This window comes from Dama dama, chromosome 24 (assembly GCF_033118175.1).
Source record: "Dama dama isolate Ldn47 chromosome 24, ASM3311817v1, whole genome shotgun sequence".
NCBI classification, from domain to species: domain Eukaryota; kingdom Metazoa; phylum Chordata; class Mammalia; order Artiodactyla; family Cervidae; genus Dama; species Dama dama.
In genome coordinates, this window is record NC_083704.1 from 59,683,156 (window position 1) to 59,702,414 (window position 19,259).

At 51.0% G+C, this 19,259-nt stretch overlaps 2 protein-coding genes across 6 annotated transcripts in view; one reads left to right on the forward strand and one right to left on the reverse strand.

Moving 5' to 3' along the window:
- Positions 1-12,809, forward strand: part of ATG7 (autophagy related 7) — a 410,364-nt gene extending 397,555 nt beyond the window's left edge. Inside the window, exon 19 of the mRNA XM_061128855.1 lies at positions 10,159-12,809. Within this exon, the coding sequence (XP_060984838.1) occupies positions 10,159-10,170 (12 nt within the window). The 3' untranslated portion in view covers positions 10,171-12,809. The remainder of the gene's footprint in view (positions 1-10,158) is intronic.
- VGLL4 (vestigial like family member 4) overlaps positions 1-19,259 on the reverse strand; it is a 152,258-nt gene that overhangs the window by 22,279 nt on the left and 110,720 nt on the right. For all 5 annotated transcript variants that reach the window (XM_061128870.1, XM_061128872.1, XM_061128871.1 and 2 more), the window contains one exon: positions 14,066-14,255. In XM_061128870.1, the coding sequence (XP_060984853.1) occupies positions 14,066-14,255 (190 nt within the window). The remainder of the gene's footprint in view (positions 1-14,065; positions 14,256-19,259) is intronic.

The window sequence follows — 19,259 nt, forward strand, 5'->3', positions numbered from 1 at the left end:
GACTGACAGTCCAAGGAAGCCAGCTAAGGAGAAGGATTCTGGGTAAGGGAGTTTAGGACAGATCACCGGAGTCCCTGCAGGTCACCCTGAAGAGTCTGGGTTTTATCTGTCAAAGAGGAGCTAGAGCCACCGCCCACCCATAGACATGGCCACGCCCTCCATGGAGGCGCTCAAGACACACAGGCTGGTCATGGAGCCACGTGGCCATCACCCCTTCACCAGCGTCTCTACTGCCAAGGTCTCTCCTGTGTCATGGAGAAGAGGGAGCCTCCGCGTGAGTCCCCTGCTCGGGGGCTAACACACCCGAAGTTGTTGTTCAGTCGTGTCCAACTCTTTGCGATCCCATGGACTGTAACCCGCCTGGCTCCTCTGCCCATGGGATTCTCCAGGCAAGAATACTGGAGTGGGTCACCACTTCCTTCTCTGGGCGATCTTCCCGACCCAGGGATCGAATCTGTGTCTGCAGCATTGGCAGGTGGGTTCTTTACCACTGATCCTGGGAAGCCCAGTACCCAAAGGGTTCTCCCACAAATAAACACCACAGTTGTATTGTAAGACAGCTGAAAAACATTTTAGCTTTGAGAACCTTTTAGGTAGACCTGGAAAAACTCCAGGAGTAAACACTTGGGCAGAGGTCTGCTTGCTTCTCTAGTATGGACAGAACTCCTCTCTCCACTGAGAAGAAGAGTCTGGCCATCCCTCTGACCTGCGAGAGGCGCCCAGCTGAACTGGATCTCTCCCTTCCAAATATCTCACCTGATGCCCACTTGGAGATCCAGGCAAGGTGCATAGGCAGAAACAGAAACAGAGGAGCAGCGGGGGATTCATTCACACAGTAAACTCCGGAGGCTTATTACTAACAGTCAGCAACTGGGACAAGATCATTTGATGCAAAACCTGCATCTCAAGCAGAGGCAGTGACCCAGATTATATAGTGTGCATGTGCCCAGATACTAGGGACCTGCATGTTTCTGTTTGGGGGGCGGGGATGTGGGGGAGACGGTGGGGAGGAGGGGTAAGGAAGGCAGGGAGGCAGCGGGAATGGAAGTCTGTCCCGGGGCGGGGGAGGCGGGGGGGAAACACAGGCAGAAGTGCCGCTTAGGGCTTATTACGTGTTTGAGTAATTCTCACCTTCCCCTCCAAAGGGCAGGATGTCACACTGCACTCAGAGTGACGTTTCCTATGAACCTTAGCGCCTGGGGCCCATGCTGGGTGTGGGTGGGACAGACCCGGGTCAGGAGCAGCAAAGCGTCGCTCTGTACACAGAAGCGTCCGCGGCGATGCAGCAGGAACCTGCCTTTGCTGGAAGAGGCACGAGAAGGGACCGAGGACAGGGGTGGGTGCGCCCCGGCAGTGGGTCAGAAGCTCCTGCAGGCGGGGGTCTGCTCAGAGTTCCCTGGGGCTGCCTGGGGGCCCCGGGAGAGTTCTGAACAGAGAGGAAAGCTCCAGAAACCTTCCTGTGCACCGAGGTGCCAAGACCAGTAAGGAGGGCGCTGCCGTGGGAAAGGGGGTCTAAGCCACGGCCGCGGCCAGGAGCTTCCCGGAGGACATCCAGGGCAACCGGATCTCACCAGGGGCAGCGACGATCACACGTGGGAAAGCAGACGGAAGAGATAGCGCTGACTCCAGGGCAAGTGGAATCACCCCGCCATAGAGACGGGGGCAGGCCTGCGTAAGGGCTGGCGGAGACAGGAACCTCTATGGTCGACGCTGGTGGGGCAGCTCCGCAGGTGGGGGGAGCGGAGGGGACACACAGCTCCGTGGGCGCGGAGGGTGAGCCCAGCCGGGCACAAAGGCCTGGGAGCCCTCCGCCCCAGTGGGTATCACGCCGGGAGCTGGTCCATGTGTTCCATCCAGGGCTCCATGCAGTGAAAAGGTCGGGGCCCGGAACACGCAGTGACAACGAGCCTCTGAGACTGCCTAGGTGCAGGAGCGAGAAGCAGGAGGGGGACCAGCGAGAGGAAGAGAGGGGGCAAGGAAGCCGGACTAGGAGTCGCAGGGTCCCCCCGGGCCTGGGGTCGTGAGGGCGCCAGGGAGGGGCAGATGGAAGCCCCATGACCACTGACGCTTTGGATCACAGCCTGGTCTGGGGTGCGGATGCGGAAGAGGAGATGCTCTGTTCCCTGGAAACAGCTCAGAGTGAAGAAGCCAGCGTTGGGAAGGAAGGTGGGGGGCACACCGTCAGGGAGGAGGAGGCTGGGCTCTCCCCATCTCTCTGGCCTCAGTGACTCTCCCTGAAAGACCCAGCATGGAAGCTGGCACCCGGCAACTCCAAATCAAGGGATCGCATCGTCACCAATCTAAGCCGTATGGCGCCAGAGCCTTGCGCGTGTACACGTTTGTAACATCACTTCGAGACCAGATGAGATGCCCACGTGGCCTGGCAAGCATGCTCCCTAGAATGTTGCCCACAGGGCTCATGACAAAGAACTCGAGGATCCCACGGCAAGTCATGCTGGAGATTCCCTGCACCCCAGACTCTCAGGGCCAGCCTCACGCCAACCACACGGGCAGACCCCGGGAGCCCAGGTCGGGTGCTTCCCGAACTCTGGCCAGGGAACACTCTCTATCCTTTGAGCATTGAGGCAAGATGGTCCTCGATGGGCAACGGTGCTCCAAGTCCCCGAGCGGTCCTGAGGATACGACTCCTGATGAGACAGAAAAGCCAAACCCTCCCTGGACAGGCTCAACCACGGGGACAGGCTCGGGGAGCAAAGAGGGTGGAGCTTCCGACGGGCCCAGTAGTAAGCGCCCGGACCCACTAGGAGCTGGTCTGCCGCTCGCCCCATCCGGGTTCTCTGTGCGTCCAGTCGTTGTATTCTTGGGTCTTGTCGAGGGAAGGAACGTGGGAGGTGGAGAAGTCAGAGCAGACAGCGGAGGGGGAGCGAAGCCCGCTTCCTGCGGGCCTCCAGTGCGGCCACAGAGGCGCAGGTCCAAAATCTGGATCCGCTGCTTGGCGGGGTTCTGAGCTACATCCCTAACCCACCCCTTGACTGCAACATGGAGCTCTTTAATCATGCTTTGGAGACAATCAATCTGGGGAGAAATTTCAAGACAGAGCGAGACAGAGGAGTGGGAAGACAGCCGCGGGTGGAGGGGAGGCAGAGAGAGCGTGCCCGAATCCAAAGCTGTAGCGAAGATGCTCTGGGACCGCGCACCGCCGTTTATGAAACAGGAATCGCCCCACATGCAGAACTCAGCGCTCGGACGCCGCCTCGCCGAGCTCCAGCTGCAGGGATTCTAGGCCAGATCCTAGGGGAGAGTCCAAGAACCACCCCGACTCTGACGCGAGGCCCACTTCTGAGCAGTCCTCCTCCTGGTCCTCAGGCAGACCCGCTGACGTGCCAGGCCCCGACCCCAGGACGAGTTGGCTCTGTATCCCCACAGAGCGGCAAGGCTGATCCTGCGACCGTGTGGACTCAGCGCTGCCGTCGGTGTCCCCAGCTCAGAGGCATCTTCAAGCAAGACGGGGAGAGTCAGGGCAGGAGGGGAAATCAGACCCTGTGTGGTTTCGTTTCCTCAACCTCCCAACAAACGCCCTTGACTTAATCCATCCACCTAAAAACACTCCCCCCACCCCCCATCTTTAAACAGTGTCTTTACACATGCTAATGAGGCTTCTCCAACAGGCCCCAAAGGTTCTTTAACGCCTCTCTAGGAAAGCAGTCCTCCTTTCTCAGGGTTCTCGGCCCAACGGTCACAAGTTCTGTGAAACGGAGGCGCCCAGAGGTCCCCGGAACAGATGAGAAGGGACCCATGACGACAGCGCTTGGTTCTGCTGCCCTGACTGTTGGCACGCTTGGCATTTCTTCACCCTGCGTGCCATCCAGCCAGAAGAGACCCAGTGCAGGACGGCGACCGGCCTGCCCAGCTCTCGGCAGAGACTCTTAAGGCAGAAACGCTGCCCGCTGGGAAAAGGCTGATGTCAGCTCTAAAGAGCACTGCTCCCAGCTCGGATAAGGAGGTCTTTGTTTTCGGCTGAACTGTGAAAATGAGAAAATGCCTCCAGCCTGACAAACAAGAAACCCACACAACACAGGTCAGGCCCGTGACCTTTCTTTAAAGGTACCACACTTCATTAGCAAAACACTCGCAGACGGCACACAGCTGTGCCTTTAAGGTCCAGCGGAGCAGCGGGAAAACCACCTTTGCTTCCACCCCGGGCAGGCAGCAAACCCCACCCCACCCGCAGGGCAGGGCGAGTCAGCCCCACAAGCAGTCAGCCCCACTGCTTGGGCTCCACCTCCCTGAACCAAAGTGTTCATTACAGATCTCACGTTCCTTTCAAAAAGGATACACACACTTGCTAGATGCTAAGGAGGATTTCAGAGTTAGTTATTTAGGATAACTGAAATGAAAGGCCATAAAATATCCTCTTAAATCCCAGAACACTTGTGGGAAGACACGCACGCCTGCGTGTTGAAAGCGCAGAAGAAGACAGAATCTGGGGGCTAAAACTTCCCAAGTTCAGACGATGCCAAGAAGGATGTGGGAGACAGAGAGAACGCACATAGTTTGAGGGATTCTATTTCAAGAATTCTTGATTTATGGAATCTGGAGAGGGGAAAGAAAAAGTGTCTTCATGTATTTAAAGCAAATTATAAAATGCCCCAGCCTGAATGCTTCAGGCTAAGGCTGGAAAGATCCCCTGGAGAAGGGAAAGGCTACCCACTCCAGCATTCTGGCCTGGACAATTCCATGGACTGTGTAGTCCATGGAGTCACAAAGAGTCGGACACGACTGAGCGACTTTCATTTACTATTGGTCTGACTTAATGTTGGTGATGGTTCAGCAGATTCCCTGGTGGCTCAGACGGTAAAGCATCTTGCCTACAAAGCAGGAGACCCAGGTTCGATCCCTGGGTCAGGAAGATCCCCTGGAGAAGGAAATGGCAACCTACTCCAAGTACTTTTGCCTAGAAAATTCCATGGATGGAGAAGCCTGGTAGGCTGCAGTCCATGGGGTCGCAAAGAGTTGGACATGACTAAGCGACTTCACTTCAGCAGGTAAGGGCTCCCCAGGTAGCTCAGCTGGTAAAGAATCCGCCTGCAATGCAGGAGACCCCGGTTCAATCCCTGGGTCGGGAAGATCTGCTAGAGAAGGGATAGGCTACCCACTCCAGTATTCTTGGGCTTTCCTTGTGGCTCAGCTGGTAAAGAATCTACCTGCAATGCAGGAGACCTGGGTTCGATCCCTGGCTTGGGAAGATCCCCTGGAGAAGGGAAAGGCTACCTAATCCAGTATTCTGGCCTGAAGAATACCATGGACTATATAGTCCATGGGGTGGCAGAGAGTCGGACACGACTGAGCAACTTTCACTTTCACTAAGTAAAGAATCTACCTACAATGCAGAAGACACAGGAGATGTAGGTTTCATCCCTGGGTCAGGAAGATACCCTGGAGGAGAAAAAGGCAACCCACTCCAATATCCTTGCCTGGAGAATCCCATGGACAGAGGAGCCTGGTGGGGCACAGCCCACGGGTTCGCAGAGAGTCAGACACGACTGAGCGACTCAGCACACAGAGAGACCTTAAACAAGAACACGGTTCCAAAAGCACTTTCCCAAGCATGAAGGCAGAAACCCTTCTCAGCTCGCGTGGGCCTCTCCCCTGCAGGGAATCAGGGGCCGGTGAGCAGCAGCACCGCTGAAGGGAAGCCTCTCATGCAGGGCGGATGAATCCACCTCGCTCTCTGTTACCAAGGAGCCCTTCCTCGCCGAGGCCCCTGCCCCCCGCCTCTGCTGCCCCTTGGACTGAGAATGTGCACACAGCAGACCATCCAAAACCACAAGGCGTTAAGGTCCTGTATCAAACGATACACAGCTGCCGGACACGCGCGCCTTTCAGTATGGTGCTAAGATGGTTCCTAAGAGTGCCGGCTGCAGGAACAGCCAGCCTGGGTTTTGATTCCTGGCTTTGTTACCAACCAACTAGCTTGGTGACCTCGAACAAGTTACAACCTCTCAGTTTTACCACCTGCAAAGGAGGGACAATCACAGCATCTCAGGGCTGAGATGACACACGGAGGGATCACGCCCACGGAGCGTTCAGCATAGTGCTTAGGACACAATCAGGCTTGACAGACAGTCATGGTCATGACTGAGCCCTGATACAAAGGCTCTCGTGATTCTCTGGGTGCTGGGAATCCTGATCTACCACCACTCTCAGGAATGAAAAGTCTGACCCTCTCCAAGGCTTATGTAGACATGGACACAGCAATAACACGCTCTGCCTATAAATACACATTACTGTTTACATAATAAATATATAGGACTGCTTACCTTTCAAAGCCCTAGTTGCTAGTATGTCAAGGTACAAAAATAGCCCCAAGTTTTCAATTTCCTCTAGGTCTAGTTGGTTTTTTTGTTTTTTTTCCTAATTGCACTACAGTTGATTTTGGGCTTCCCTTATAGCTCAGTTGATAAAGAATTGGCCTGCAATGCAGGAGATCCCGGTTCAATCCCCGGGTCAGGAAGATCCCCTGGAGAAGGAAATGGCAACCCACTCCAATAGTCTTGTCTGGACAGAGGAGCCTAGCAGGCTAAAGTCCATGGCGGTCGCAAAGAGTCAGACACGACTGAACAGCTCACACACACATACATACTCTTCTCCACAGTGGCTGCAGCAGTTTCCATTCCCTCTGGGTCTAGTTTTAAACTGAAATGAGGAATTCCTTCCTCTACTTTCACAAAGTTTGTGGAATGAACAGTCCCTTGGTAAAGCGTGTCCATACACATCCCCACTAAAGGTGCTAAAGACATATAAGAAATGGGAGACTCAAAGGAAGCGTGGTGATGCTGCCAAGGAATATGGAGATACTGGACAGATCAGATGCTCCTGAACACCCAGGTGCCATCTATACCATCAACCCTACTGCGGGGGGACACGCTCATTTTAGTCAGTAAGCAGTGGGGCTTCTTTGTTTTAGCAGAGCTGCTACTATTACATGCCCAGAACCTGATTTCAAAGGGCTTCCTCCAACTTGCCTGTCACTCTGTAGGAATTACTGGCTTTGAGTCTGGTTTTTCCCTCTTTTTCTGTTCATTCCTACGGGGTCAGGGGGGAAGTGACTAAGGCCAAGGGAGGAAAAAAAAAGAATAAGCAAGGGAGAAGGAAGAGGAGAGAAGGGAGGAGAACAGACAGCAGAGAACCCGATCCTGGAGAACGCGCTCACGGACACGCGGGCTCGGCTCCCTCAGGCTCCAGGGACACCTCGAAGGCACGGCCGCGGCGGAGAGACAGCCTCGGGGGCCACGGGTCACCCCGGACAGGAGCTCAGAGCAGCAGCAGCAGTCGGGGGCCCTGCCTCCCTCAGCGTGAACTGCTCCCATGGGCCGGGCGGGCGCAGCCGTCATGGCACCGGCCTTCTGCCCTGTCCCGAGGCCATTGGGGACTACTCTGCACGCGCACACACCATGGACCAGAGAGCGTGCCTCCTCCCACGGGGGTGTGAGCTCCGGGAGCACACTCCCTGCACGGGGGTCTCATGTTCACTTCAACACAGAGATGATGTGGCAGCTGTCACGCGCCACACACGGGAAGGCTCAGGTGTCGCCCTGACGATGTGATGTCTGTCTTTCAGCGACAGGTCACCCCAGCTCAGGTGAGATGCAGGCGTGACATGATCACACGACGGCTGGCTTCAGTGTCATGCACAGTAGGGTCAATCCCAGCTCGATCACTGTCACTTTGGACACATTATCCTCTCTATTTCTGCTTCACACACACACACACCCCATCATAAAGGGACACATTGACTGTGAGGGTTGAATGAGATAACACACACAGTGTCTGGCATAGGGAGGGTCAGCACAGAGGAAGCACTCAGAATCTACGTTCCCTCCCTCTCACAGGTAACCCAGTGAACGGTCCCTACGTCCGTCACTCACACACACAGGGGAGAACCGAGGAGACGGTACTCTCCAGCACACAGTTCTCAGCAGGCTCTGCCAGCCAAGCAGCCTACACTAAGTCTCAAAACCAGGACAAATGCAGCACGCATCCACTGTCAGCCCTCAAGAGTTTTAAACTGTATTACAAATACACAAGATGTCACAAACGGACAACGTTATCCACTGCAACAGTATTAGTATAAAAAATTGTCTAAACATCTGAACAAAGGGGATTGGCTGGACCAACCTTGGCACATGCACGCATTAGACTGCTATGCAGCTGTAAACAAGGATGAGGAACCGGCGTGAAGAGATATCCATGATATATCCTTGACTGAAAATATCTGCGCTCAAGTGAATATATAAAATATGACACTTTGTGTGTTAGGAATAAAGGGACTGAGAAAATATTCATATACCTGCTTATTTTAACAAACACGCACACGCACACACACACAAGAAGGGTAATCACCTTCAGGGGGAGGGAACAAAAGTGGTGAAAGACACAGGGAAGGGAGTAATACTTCTCCAGTACTTTTCAGTATGGTTTTGACTTTTTCTTCTTTCAGTCTTATTGAGATATAATTGACGAGACATCACTGTGAAAGTTCAAGGTAAACAGCAGAATGACTTACATATACGGTGATATGACTACACAGTCTTGGCTTCTAGAAGCACGTTAATATTTCACATATTCAAAAAGTAAAATCAACAAGGATGGAAAAAATCTCTAATTGAGTGCCAACAAATGAAGAGATTGTAATGAACACAACACTGAAAGGGGTGGGAAAGTAACTTTTGAAGTTGGTATTACTGCTTCAAAGAGGCTGCTATTATACCCTCAGCACCGTCAGTTCAGTCACTCAGTCGTGTCTGACTCTGCAACCTCAAGGACTGCAGCACGCCAGGCCTCCCTGTTCATTGCCAACGCCGAGTTTGCTCAAACTCATGTTCATCGAGTCGGTGATGCCATCTAACCATCTCATCCTCCGTTGTCCCCTTCTCCTCCTGCCTTCAATCTTTCCAAGCATCAGGGTCTTTTCTAATGAGTCAGTTCTTCACATCAGGAGGTCAAAGTATTGGAGTTGCAGCTTCAGCATCAGTCCTTCCAATGAATATTCAGGACTGATTTCCTTTAGGATGGACTGGTTGGATCTCCTTGCAGTCCAAGGGACTCTCAAGCGTCTTCTCCAACACCACAGTTCAAAAGTATCTCTATTCTTCAGCGCTCAACTTTCTTTATAGTCCAACTCTCACATCCATACATGACCACTGGAAAAACCACAGCCTTGACTAAACGGACTTTTGTTGGCAAAGTAATGTCTCTGCTTTTTAATATGCTGTCTAGGTTGGTCATAGCTTTTCTTCCAAGGAGTAAGCGTCTTTTAATTTCATGGCTGCAGTCACCATCTGCAGCGATTTTGAAGCCCAAGAAAATAAAGTCTGTCACTGTTTCCATTGTCTCCCCATCTATTTGCCATGAAGTGATGGGACCAGATGCCATGATCTTAGTTTTCTGAATGTTGAGTTTTAAGCCAACTTTTTCACTCGCCTCTTTCCCTTTAATCAAGAGGCCCTCTTTAGTTCTTCTTCTCTTTCTGCCATAAGGGTGGTGTCATCTACATATCTGAGGTTATTGGTATTTCTCCCAGCAATCTTGATTCCAGCTTAAGCTTCATCCAGCCCAGCATTTCGCATAATGTACTCTGCATAGAAGTTAAATAAGCAGGGTGACATACACGGCCTTGACATACTCCTTTCCCTATTTGGCACCAGTCTGTTGTTCCATATCCAGTTCTAACTGTTGCTTCTTGACCAGCATATAGATTTCTCAGGAGGCAGGTCAGGTGGTCTGGTATTCCCATCTCTTAAAGAATTTTCCAGTTTGTTGTGATCCACATAGTCAAAGACTTTGGTGTAGTCAATAAGGCAGAAGTAGATGTTTTTCTGGAACTCTCTTGCTTTGTCGATGATCCAACGGATGTTGGCAATTTGATCTCTGGTTCCTCTGCCTTTTCTAAATCCAGCTTGAACATCTGGAAGTTCACGGTTCACATACTGTTGAAGCCTGGCTTGGAGAATTTTGAGCATTACTTTACTAGCATGTGAAATGAGTGCAATTGTGTAGTAGTTTGAGCATTCTTTGGCATTGCCTTTCTTTGGGAGTAGAATGAAAACTGACCTTTTCCAGTCCTGTGGCCATTGCTGAGTTTTCCAAATTTGCTGGCATATGGAATACAGCGCTTTCACAGCATCATTTTTTTAGGATCTGAAATAGCTCAGCTGGAATTCCACCACCTCCAGGAGCTCTGTTCATAGTGACGCTTCCTAAGGCCCACTTGACTTCGCACTCCAGGATGCCTGGCTCTAGGTGAGTGATCACACCATCATGGTCTTCTGGGTCAGGAAGATCTTTTTTGTAGAGTTCCTTCTGTACAAGAAGAGTTCTTCAGCACAGGGTGGGGAAAACAATCTACAGATCTTAAATTCTTTTTAGCAGGTTTGTTTTTCAGAATGCTAAGGGCACAGCAACTCTGCCACCCTGATGTGTACTGCAGGACGGAACACTAAAGGAGTTGATGTTGCCGTAACCACGGAGATAGAAGATGCATTGGGATGGGTGAGGAAGAGCTCTGTGGAGTTGAATTAAAACTGCAGTATTAAAGTGAATCCATGACTCCCTAGCTCCTTCCACTGAGTACAGAAACCAAGCTTCCTCTGATGCCAGAAATGTTGTGTGTGTATGCTGTCCAGTGTGGTAGCCATGAGCCACATGTGGCTACAGAGCTGAAAATGGGGCTAGTATGACTAAGGAGCTGAGTTTTTAACTTTATTTGAAGTGAAATGTGAACGGCCACACGCAACCATGTCTACTATTAATACACAAGACAACTCAAGTCTAGAGGCAATGACACCACAGTTAACACTTAGCACCCAGATCTTGGCTTCTAAAGAGTACTCCCCACTGAAAGGAATCAGATGCAGAAAGCTTACAAGATAAGCACGTGGTCTGCCAGACAGCAAGAAAGGGCTTCATGTAAGAAGGACACAGGAGTCAGCTGAAGGGGCTCTTATCTGCCAAAATCTGGGACAGTTAAACTCACCTAATAAAAGAGGAGCCCTGGAGTCCATACGAATGACAGACGGGTGACAGGAGAGCTCTTCTACATTGGCTCACACTTGAAAACCAGGATCACAGATGAAATGACTTCTGAAATTCGTTCCGGTAAGGTGAATCTCACCCTAACCCTTGCCTCATACCTTAGTCCACTTTCTTTCTAAGTGGCAGACAGAGTACTTTTCAATTCCCAAACAAGACATTCATGTTCTTAACACTTTTCTTAGGCAATAAAAAAATCAGAACAAACAAGCCAAAAAAACACAAAAATTCCTCAGGGCCACCCTTTCAATAAGCAGTTCAAATGACCTGGAATTCTCAATTTCCAAATTCTGGAGAAATCACTAGGGGAACCTCTGCTCTCTCCCCTTCCTTCCCTAAAGAAATCAGAAGACAGTCATACTCTGTAGCTTCCTATCCTGCCTCAATCTTACCCTCGCTCTAGTGGAAAATAACTCAGTATGCTGGTTTTGTGAAATGCAGCCAAAGCATACATCTTCGAGGACCCCCTCCTCTCCACATGTCTGGAGGAGGAAATGGCAACCCTTTCCAGTGCTCTTGCCCAGAAAATCCCATGAACAGAGGAGCCTGGCGGGCTATAGTCCGTGGGGTGGCAAAGAGTCAGATGCGGCTGAGCACAAGTCCTCTTCACACGAATCTGTAGTTTAGTATGGAAAACTTTCAGGCACCTTAAATAAAAAGGAGGGCATGCACTACAGTTTAAATGGCAAACATTTCATCAAGTCAAGCAACGCACTTAACTAAGCATCCTACCTCACGAAGTCGTAAGAGGAGAGGTATCTTTTAAACCTGCCTCCAAAACTAATCATCCGGCTCTTGGAAAACAGGCATGGCAAACTTTTCACTAAATCAAGCAACGCACTTACAAGCTACCCTACCCCATGGAGTCATAAGAGAAGAAGTATCTTTTACACTGCCTGTAAAACTAGTCATTCGGCTCTCAGAAGACACACACCGAAACCTCAGTAAAGTTACTGAGATGAGGAACTAACTACCCCTTGGCAACAAGCGACACTGCACGTCTTTCGTCTCTAAGTTGGCCTGGGGGGGCGCTGCTGTTTCTGTTCTAAACCTGTCTGAGGACATCGATTGTGAGTTGCATATGAACTCCCCAGTTCTCTATTACCGGCACTTTATAGAGTATTTACAGTGTCATCAGAGAACCTGTGCATCAAGGTCATATTTGCAACCACAAGATCATTTTCTAAATGCTTTGACATTCTAATAATATCAGTAATGATGGAAGCTCTGCTTACTATCTGAGCTTACTATCTCTGCTTACTATCTGAGCACTGCGCTTAGCACTCATCCTTTGCGGAAGGACCCTACTCCCACTGAGAAATGAGCAAGCTGGGATGAATCTGAACCCATAACCCAGTTATGACTTTCAAACATCACATTTGCTGTTAACAGTGCTCTGGTTTCCTATCATCACCAATATCTGAGTCATGGACTCTGTGATAATAAAAGCAGTAACTCTCATCAACTGACTATTGTACTGTGCCCAACTCCGTGCATATCGCCACTCCATACTGCTCACAATAGTTCTACACACGAACTCTCAGCACTGCCGCCATAGAGAAGGATATCAGGCCCAGGTAAATGAAGTGATTTGGTAAGTAGCAGAACCTGGGATTTCAACTAAGGCACGTCTGATCACAAAACACACCTTCTCACAGCCAGCTCCCACTTCCTTCCCTTTTTTTTTTTCCTTAAAAAAAAAAAAATTGACCAAATGTCTCCTATTTGGGTTTGGGGAAAGACAGAGATTCCTAGTGACAAAAGAATGAACTGCAAACAGTTGGGCGCCCAGCATCTAAGTTATGAGGCTCCCCTGTTTGCGAGAGGTCATTGTTGTGCAGAGCCTCACTGCTGGATTCCTGATCGTAGCAAATTCCAGGCTCCAGACTGCAGGCTCAGCCTCTGACTAACACCGCAGTGATTTACCGAGCATAAACGCCACTGTCAGGGTGTCTTATGACCGCACACACAGCCCAGCGCGCTGGAATGCCGGAGATGCCGAGGGCTGCTGGCGCACTTGGAGCCCTCGCACCACGCGAGGTCCCCGCCTCCAGACTCTGAGCTCCACGCTCCTGCCAGAAAACAGCAGCGTCCTTGGAAGAACTGGGGAAGCTGAGCATCCTGAATGATCACTGCACGCTAACTCACGCGTGGGGAGGAGAAAGGAACAGGGCCGTTCACCTCCGCCCTCTGCCGAGCCCCCAGGCTCTGACCACACCCACCTGCGCATGAAGGCCAGAGCAGCCTCCCCGCAGGGTGGGGGGGGGGTCTCTGAGTCCAGCAAACATACAAAGCAGTACCCACTCCCTCCGCAGGGTGTGCGTGTGAGAAACACAATAGTGGGGGGGTGGGGGGCACACGGAAGCATGCGGGTTTCCCAATACAAACGTGGTGATGTCACACAGACTCCAGTTCTCATCTCAACAGAGGAAGACACGGAGGCAACTCGCGTGCAGACTGCAGGGAGCAGCGCCCCCCCACACCAGCCCCAGGACCACGGCCTCAGGACCACTTCTCGGAGGGCAGGAGCCGGAGTGCTCAGACCCAAATATGAAAACCACCCTCCGCCGTGGGAAAGTCTCAGCTGGTGCCACGAACACACCGGCGAGCCCGCGTGCCTACATCTCAGGCAGCTGGCGTTTCCCAGCCGGGGTCCAGGGGTGCTGGCCCCTCCGGTCACTGCCCCGCCCCTAAGGACACTCAGCAGGGATCAGTCCCCACCAAGAAGCAGCTGGCAGGGACCAGGCAAGGGAGGCAAGTCTCCCCGATGCCCTCCTGAAGCCGCTTGAACCAAGTTACCCTGGTGGGGAGCGCACGCAAACAGCGGACATGTGGGGCGGAGGTCACCTCCCCGAAGTTATTAAAACCGGTTAAATGGCCCCTCTGGGCAGGGAGCAGGACCGGGGGGACTAGCAGGCACCTTCTCCTTTCGGAGTCAGCACAGAGCAGCCGGAGAAGCGTGGCCCCGCAGGCCCCCGTGAGCTGGGCTGGCTGCGGAGAGGGGGACACTTACAGGTGGGGGGCGAAGATGCGACTCATCTTGGAAGCATGGTCAGCGTCACAGTCCAGGTCGTCGTCACCGGGGTCCACGCTGAACTTCCTCTTGCTGGGACTGATGGGTGGGGGCCCCGTGCGGTGAGCGGTGAGGGCCGAGGCCACCGGGAGGGTCTGCAGCCGGGGCTCCCCTCGGAGAGCAGCTTCACCTGCACAGAGACAGAGGTATGTCAGCGTGGTCACCAGGCAGGACAGAAGCGCCCGCCCGCCCCCACAACTCCCGGGGGAAAGTCGCTGGCAACGTGATGGGCTGCCCCGGGGTGCTCAGAACGGGCCCAGGCCCGCGGTGAGCTGCCGGGCATGAGACTTTCTACATAAACGTGGTTTCGCAGCACGATCGCTCTTGTCTCCCCCAGCTTTACTGAGACATAATTGACATATAACGTTGCACGGGTTCACGGTGAACCACGTGTTCATCTGTTACACTTACAGAATGCAAAAACGTCACCCCAGAGCGAACTCCATCATCACGTCACATAACCATCCTCTCCCCTTCAGCAACTTTTTAGGGTCTAGGTTAAAATAAAAACTTGCAGTAAAGTAACGGGGGAGTGCAGACCATGAACCACCTCAGGAGTTAACTGAAAGCATGAAAGGTCTTTTGACTTGTGGGTGATTCAACTGCTGATCTGGAAGAGGATGACCTAACCGTGGCTTCATTAAACCCCTCACCTCACTTCTCTTGCTTATTACATTTTTATTATGTTTTTGGTATGTTATTTTTTTTTTAAAGAATGAGGAAATTTTCTGGGCTCATAGTTCACGTATTTGCCCCCAGTGTTAAAACACCATGGTTTAATGGGAAATAAGCATTTTTCCCTCAGACTACACTGAAAACCTGCATGTCACAAACATCATGACTATGATCTGCACCACGTCTCTGTGAGTAATTTGTCACGAGCTGATGCACAGGGGCAGCTCTCAAAATACCTTCAAAGCTGGACACTCACATCAGAGTTCACATTCTGATCGGATTCGACATCTGGGTGTTTTTCACTCCTGTTTCAGAAAGGCTTTGAGCGAAGAGCTAACTTTGGGCCTCCTTATGAATTAAAATAATCATAACCTTTCATTTTAAAAATGGTTATGTACCTTCTAATATTTGTAAGTGAGAGTAATATTTACTTTTAAGAGCAAACTTCGTTTTCTAAGTCATGGAACGGGGCGTGGGGGGCGGGGGTTGGTGGTTTACCTAAAATTCTCACAAATAATAACCCCTCTGTGGTGCTTCTGATATTTGGCCTCAAAGGGCCTGACCATTTCTGTTTCCACTTGGGTCCCCATTCAAGAGTCACACTGGGATAAAGGCCTGTGGAACCTGAGAGAGGCGACCTTCATCTGCCACACTAATGTTCCTATCATCACAGATGCGTGGGCAGTTCTAACAGTCGCTCGCTTCACACACACGACAAACATGATCCTGTTAGAAGGGGTGAGGGGAATTTAAAAAAAAACAAAACACCTTCTTCATGTTTACCAGGGAAAATAAAAACTTTGCCAATTTAGTCAGCAGGATATAAGGTAGCAAACATACGGTCACCCGTAAGCCACCTCCAGTCAGGATTTCTTTTAAGGGCTCTGGTCCCAAAGCAAACTGGAACTTTCCATCTTAAATAAAATACCTAAAAAAACAAGCCCCGTGCTGGCCTCAGAAATGCAGCAGGATTTTGGTTGACCCTCTACTTCCTAGTAAGTCGTTTCTAGTTTAAACAAACAAACAGCACTGCTGATATCTCTATCTTGATAAATCAGAAAATACTCCAAGTCGGCCCCTCCTCCACAGAGCATCAGCAGCGTGGTTAACTTCTGGAGGAGCCCCGTAAGACCCCCAGAAATTCAGCAACTGCAGAGGAAGCCTCATCCACAAGGCCCAGCGCCAGCGTGCGCTCCACCCAGCGTTTCTCCATGTCCTTGGCAGGATACGCAGGGTGAGGAGGACTCCGTGTGGACCCCTGGGCTTTGGGAGCCATTTCGTAAAGATGCCAGATGTGTGGCAACAGCAGTTGCCATGGAAAACTGCCACTATAGCAACAAAGGAAGAGTCGCTCCCCAAAAAAGGAAGAGTCACTCATTACACAAATGTTCGCCGTTACGTGAAAAGCACAACCCTTGGGGCAACAATTACATTCCCGCTCCACTCCCCAGCTCCCATCCTTGTACAAGTTCTTGGGCTTGTTTGCATTTAAGTTCATCAAACGGAGGCGCTGGTGTGTGCCCCAGTCCACAGGAATGAATCTTTTGACAACACTGGAGATGGGGGACCTGGGGGGGTAGAGGACCCATGGAGGAAGCACGGGTGGTCCTGCTCCCCCTGGGGGTCCTCCAGAGACAATGGGGACGTGCCTGCCGTCAGTACTGGACTCCTCTGAGTGACCGATGTGACCCACTCAGGGTCACACGTGGACGGGTTAACAGTCCCAAGAGCCATGCCCACTGCCTATCAGACTAACATTCCCCTCCCTGGGCCTCCATGCAACCAGGGGGTGGACCAGCTGGCCTCTCACATTCCTTCACACCCAATTCTGTGGTCCACAATCCCCTCATCTAGTAGGTAACCAACCAGCCAACATTTACTGAGACCTGGTACTGTGTGCGAAGTCGCTTCAGTCGCGTCCGACTCTTTGCGACCCCATGGACTGCAGTCTGCCAGGCTCCTGTGTCCATGGGATTCTCCGGGCAAGAACACTGGAGTGGCTGGGGGGCCGTTTCCTCCTCCAGGGGATCTTCCGGACTCAGGAATCCAACTCTCTCTTCTTATATCTCCTGCACTGGCAGGCGGGTCCTTTACCAATTAGTTGTGAAATACTGAACTAAGACATCAAAACCCAAAGTATGGACCTCCGATCTTAGATGGTTAAAAAAAAAAAGAGAGAAGCTATAGTCAAATACATTTGGAAACCATGAGATTAAACAATTCTCCCAGCAGTTCCTTCCGGACTTCCTAAAGCACGCATCAGTCTCTAAGAGGCAATCGCGGCAGCGGTGCCTTCCGTGACCCCGCCCCAAGGCACCCTACACCTTCTGCAGACTCAGCCTTCCGCGCGGCCCCACCCTCACCCAGACAGCCAGGAGCTCTCCAGTCGCTGACAAAACACGATCCAGGCTGCTCCAGCCTTCACACGCAACATCTGGTCCCAACTGGGTTTCCCACCTGTGTCCCCAGTATTCCTCTTTCTAGGCTTTGAAAATCTCAGCCCTAAAAGTTAACCGGTCACCACACAACACAGAGAACTCACAATCTTTACTCGGGTTCTCCCCCTAATCTTCTGGTATTCAATCCTATACATAAGGCCAACTAAAAATGCCACCTCCTTCAGGCTGCCTTCCTTGATTCCTCTATCTGAAAGTCATCTCTTTTCCTGACGCTCATAGAAATGTATCACTAGGGCCCTTCCCACTTTGTGTCCCTTGAAGGAAGGGACACTGCATTCATTTCCTGTCCTTGGAGCAGAGACCTCAGTGTATTCCACACAGCAGAGAGTCACGATATACTGACAATGTGTGTATAAGGCCAGGATGCCCAGGAACAGAGTTTGGGGATATGTTAAAGATTAAAAAATAGTAGAATAAGGATTTTTTAAAGATCAATTTGAGTATATATTTATATGAAGAGCTCTTTAAAACTCAGTAACAGAAAGATAACCCAAATTAAATAGAGGAAAGGATCTGAATAGAACTTTCTCCAAAGAAGGTCTACAAATGACCAGTAACCAAGCAGGAGGAAACATCTTCACCATAATTAGTCGTGCGTGCATGCGTGCTTGGTCGTGTCCAACTCTGGGCGACCCTATGGACAGTAGCCCCTCAGGCTCCTCTGTCTTTGGGATTCTCCAGGCAAGAATACTGCAGTGGGTCGCCATGCTCTCCTCCAGGGGATCTTCCGAAACAAGGGATCAAACCTGCATCTCTTAGGTATGCTTGCACTGGCAGGCAGGTTCTAGCCACTAGGAGGCCAGGCTAAACAGACACAGGACGCGTGCTGGTGAGGACGTGGACGGGTTAGAACCCTCGTGTCTTCCTGATGTGAATGTAAAATGGTGCAGGTGCTAGGGAAAACCACGAGGGGCAGCTTCTCAAATGGTTAAGCACAGATCCAGCCACCCCCCTCCAAGGTAGAGAGATACAGGAGAAATGGGAACACACAATCACACAAGACCGAGCCACGAATGTTCACAGCAGCTGTGTTCTTCATAGCCCCAAGCCCACACACCCAGCGCGGAGCAGACGCAGGAAATGTGGTCTATCCACATGCGGGAGTGTCGTCATTCGGCCACGAGAAGGACTGAAGCCCTGATTCGTGCTCCATCACCGGCGAACCTAGCGGACAGGATGCCGAGTGAAAGAAGCCAATCCGAAAGGCCACGTGCCGTCTGGCTCCATTTTACGCCATGTCCACAATAGGCAAATGCGCGGAGACAGAAAGTAGATTCGTTTTAAAATAAAGGAAAGTAGATTGGTGGCAGCTGGGAGTTGGGAGAAGTCCGGGGTGGGACATGACTGCTAGGGAGGGCAGGGTTTCTCTTGGGAATGATAACAAAATGTTCCTAAATGTGATGAAGGCTGCAGAGCCCTGTGAATACAATAAAATCCACCATCTCATGTGCCTTAAGTGGGCGAACGGTAGGATAATGTGAATTACACTTCCCTAGAGCTGTATTTGTAAGTAGGTGAAAGAAGATCCCACTGTGACGAGATCCTTGTCTCCACAATTAACTGTTAAATAAGAACAAGCACCCATTAATTGTCCCTGAAATAAAAATAAGCCTCTTGTTATTATAGCTATCTCTCTTACTATGTCATGGTCAGATAACTTTCTAAATATTTATCAAGGGTAAAAAAAAAAAATCAGAGCAGAAGAGCTTGAGGTTATGCAGGCACTTGGGTTCATCAGAATCCTATTAAGCTCCAGCTCAGCTTTTAATCAGACCGTGTGCGAAGTGCTGTCAGAAAAAAAACAGATGACGAAATTTTTATACAGACTCTGACCACAAGCAGGGAAGGGAAAGAATACACACCAAAAAGAATTTATCTTGGGGTATAAAAGGCTTTTTTCTTTTGCGCTAATGGGTATGCTAAATCTCACAATGGTTTGGTAATTTGAAAAAGGAGAAATGATCTTTCTTTGTCAAGAACAAACAAGAGAAGGGCATTTG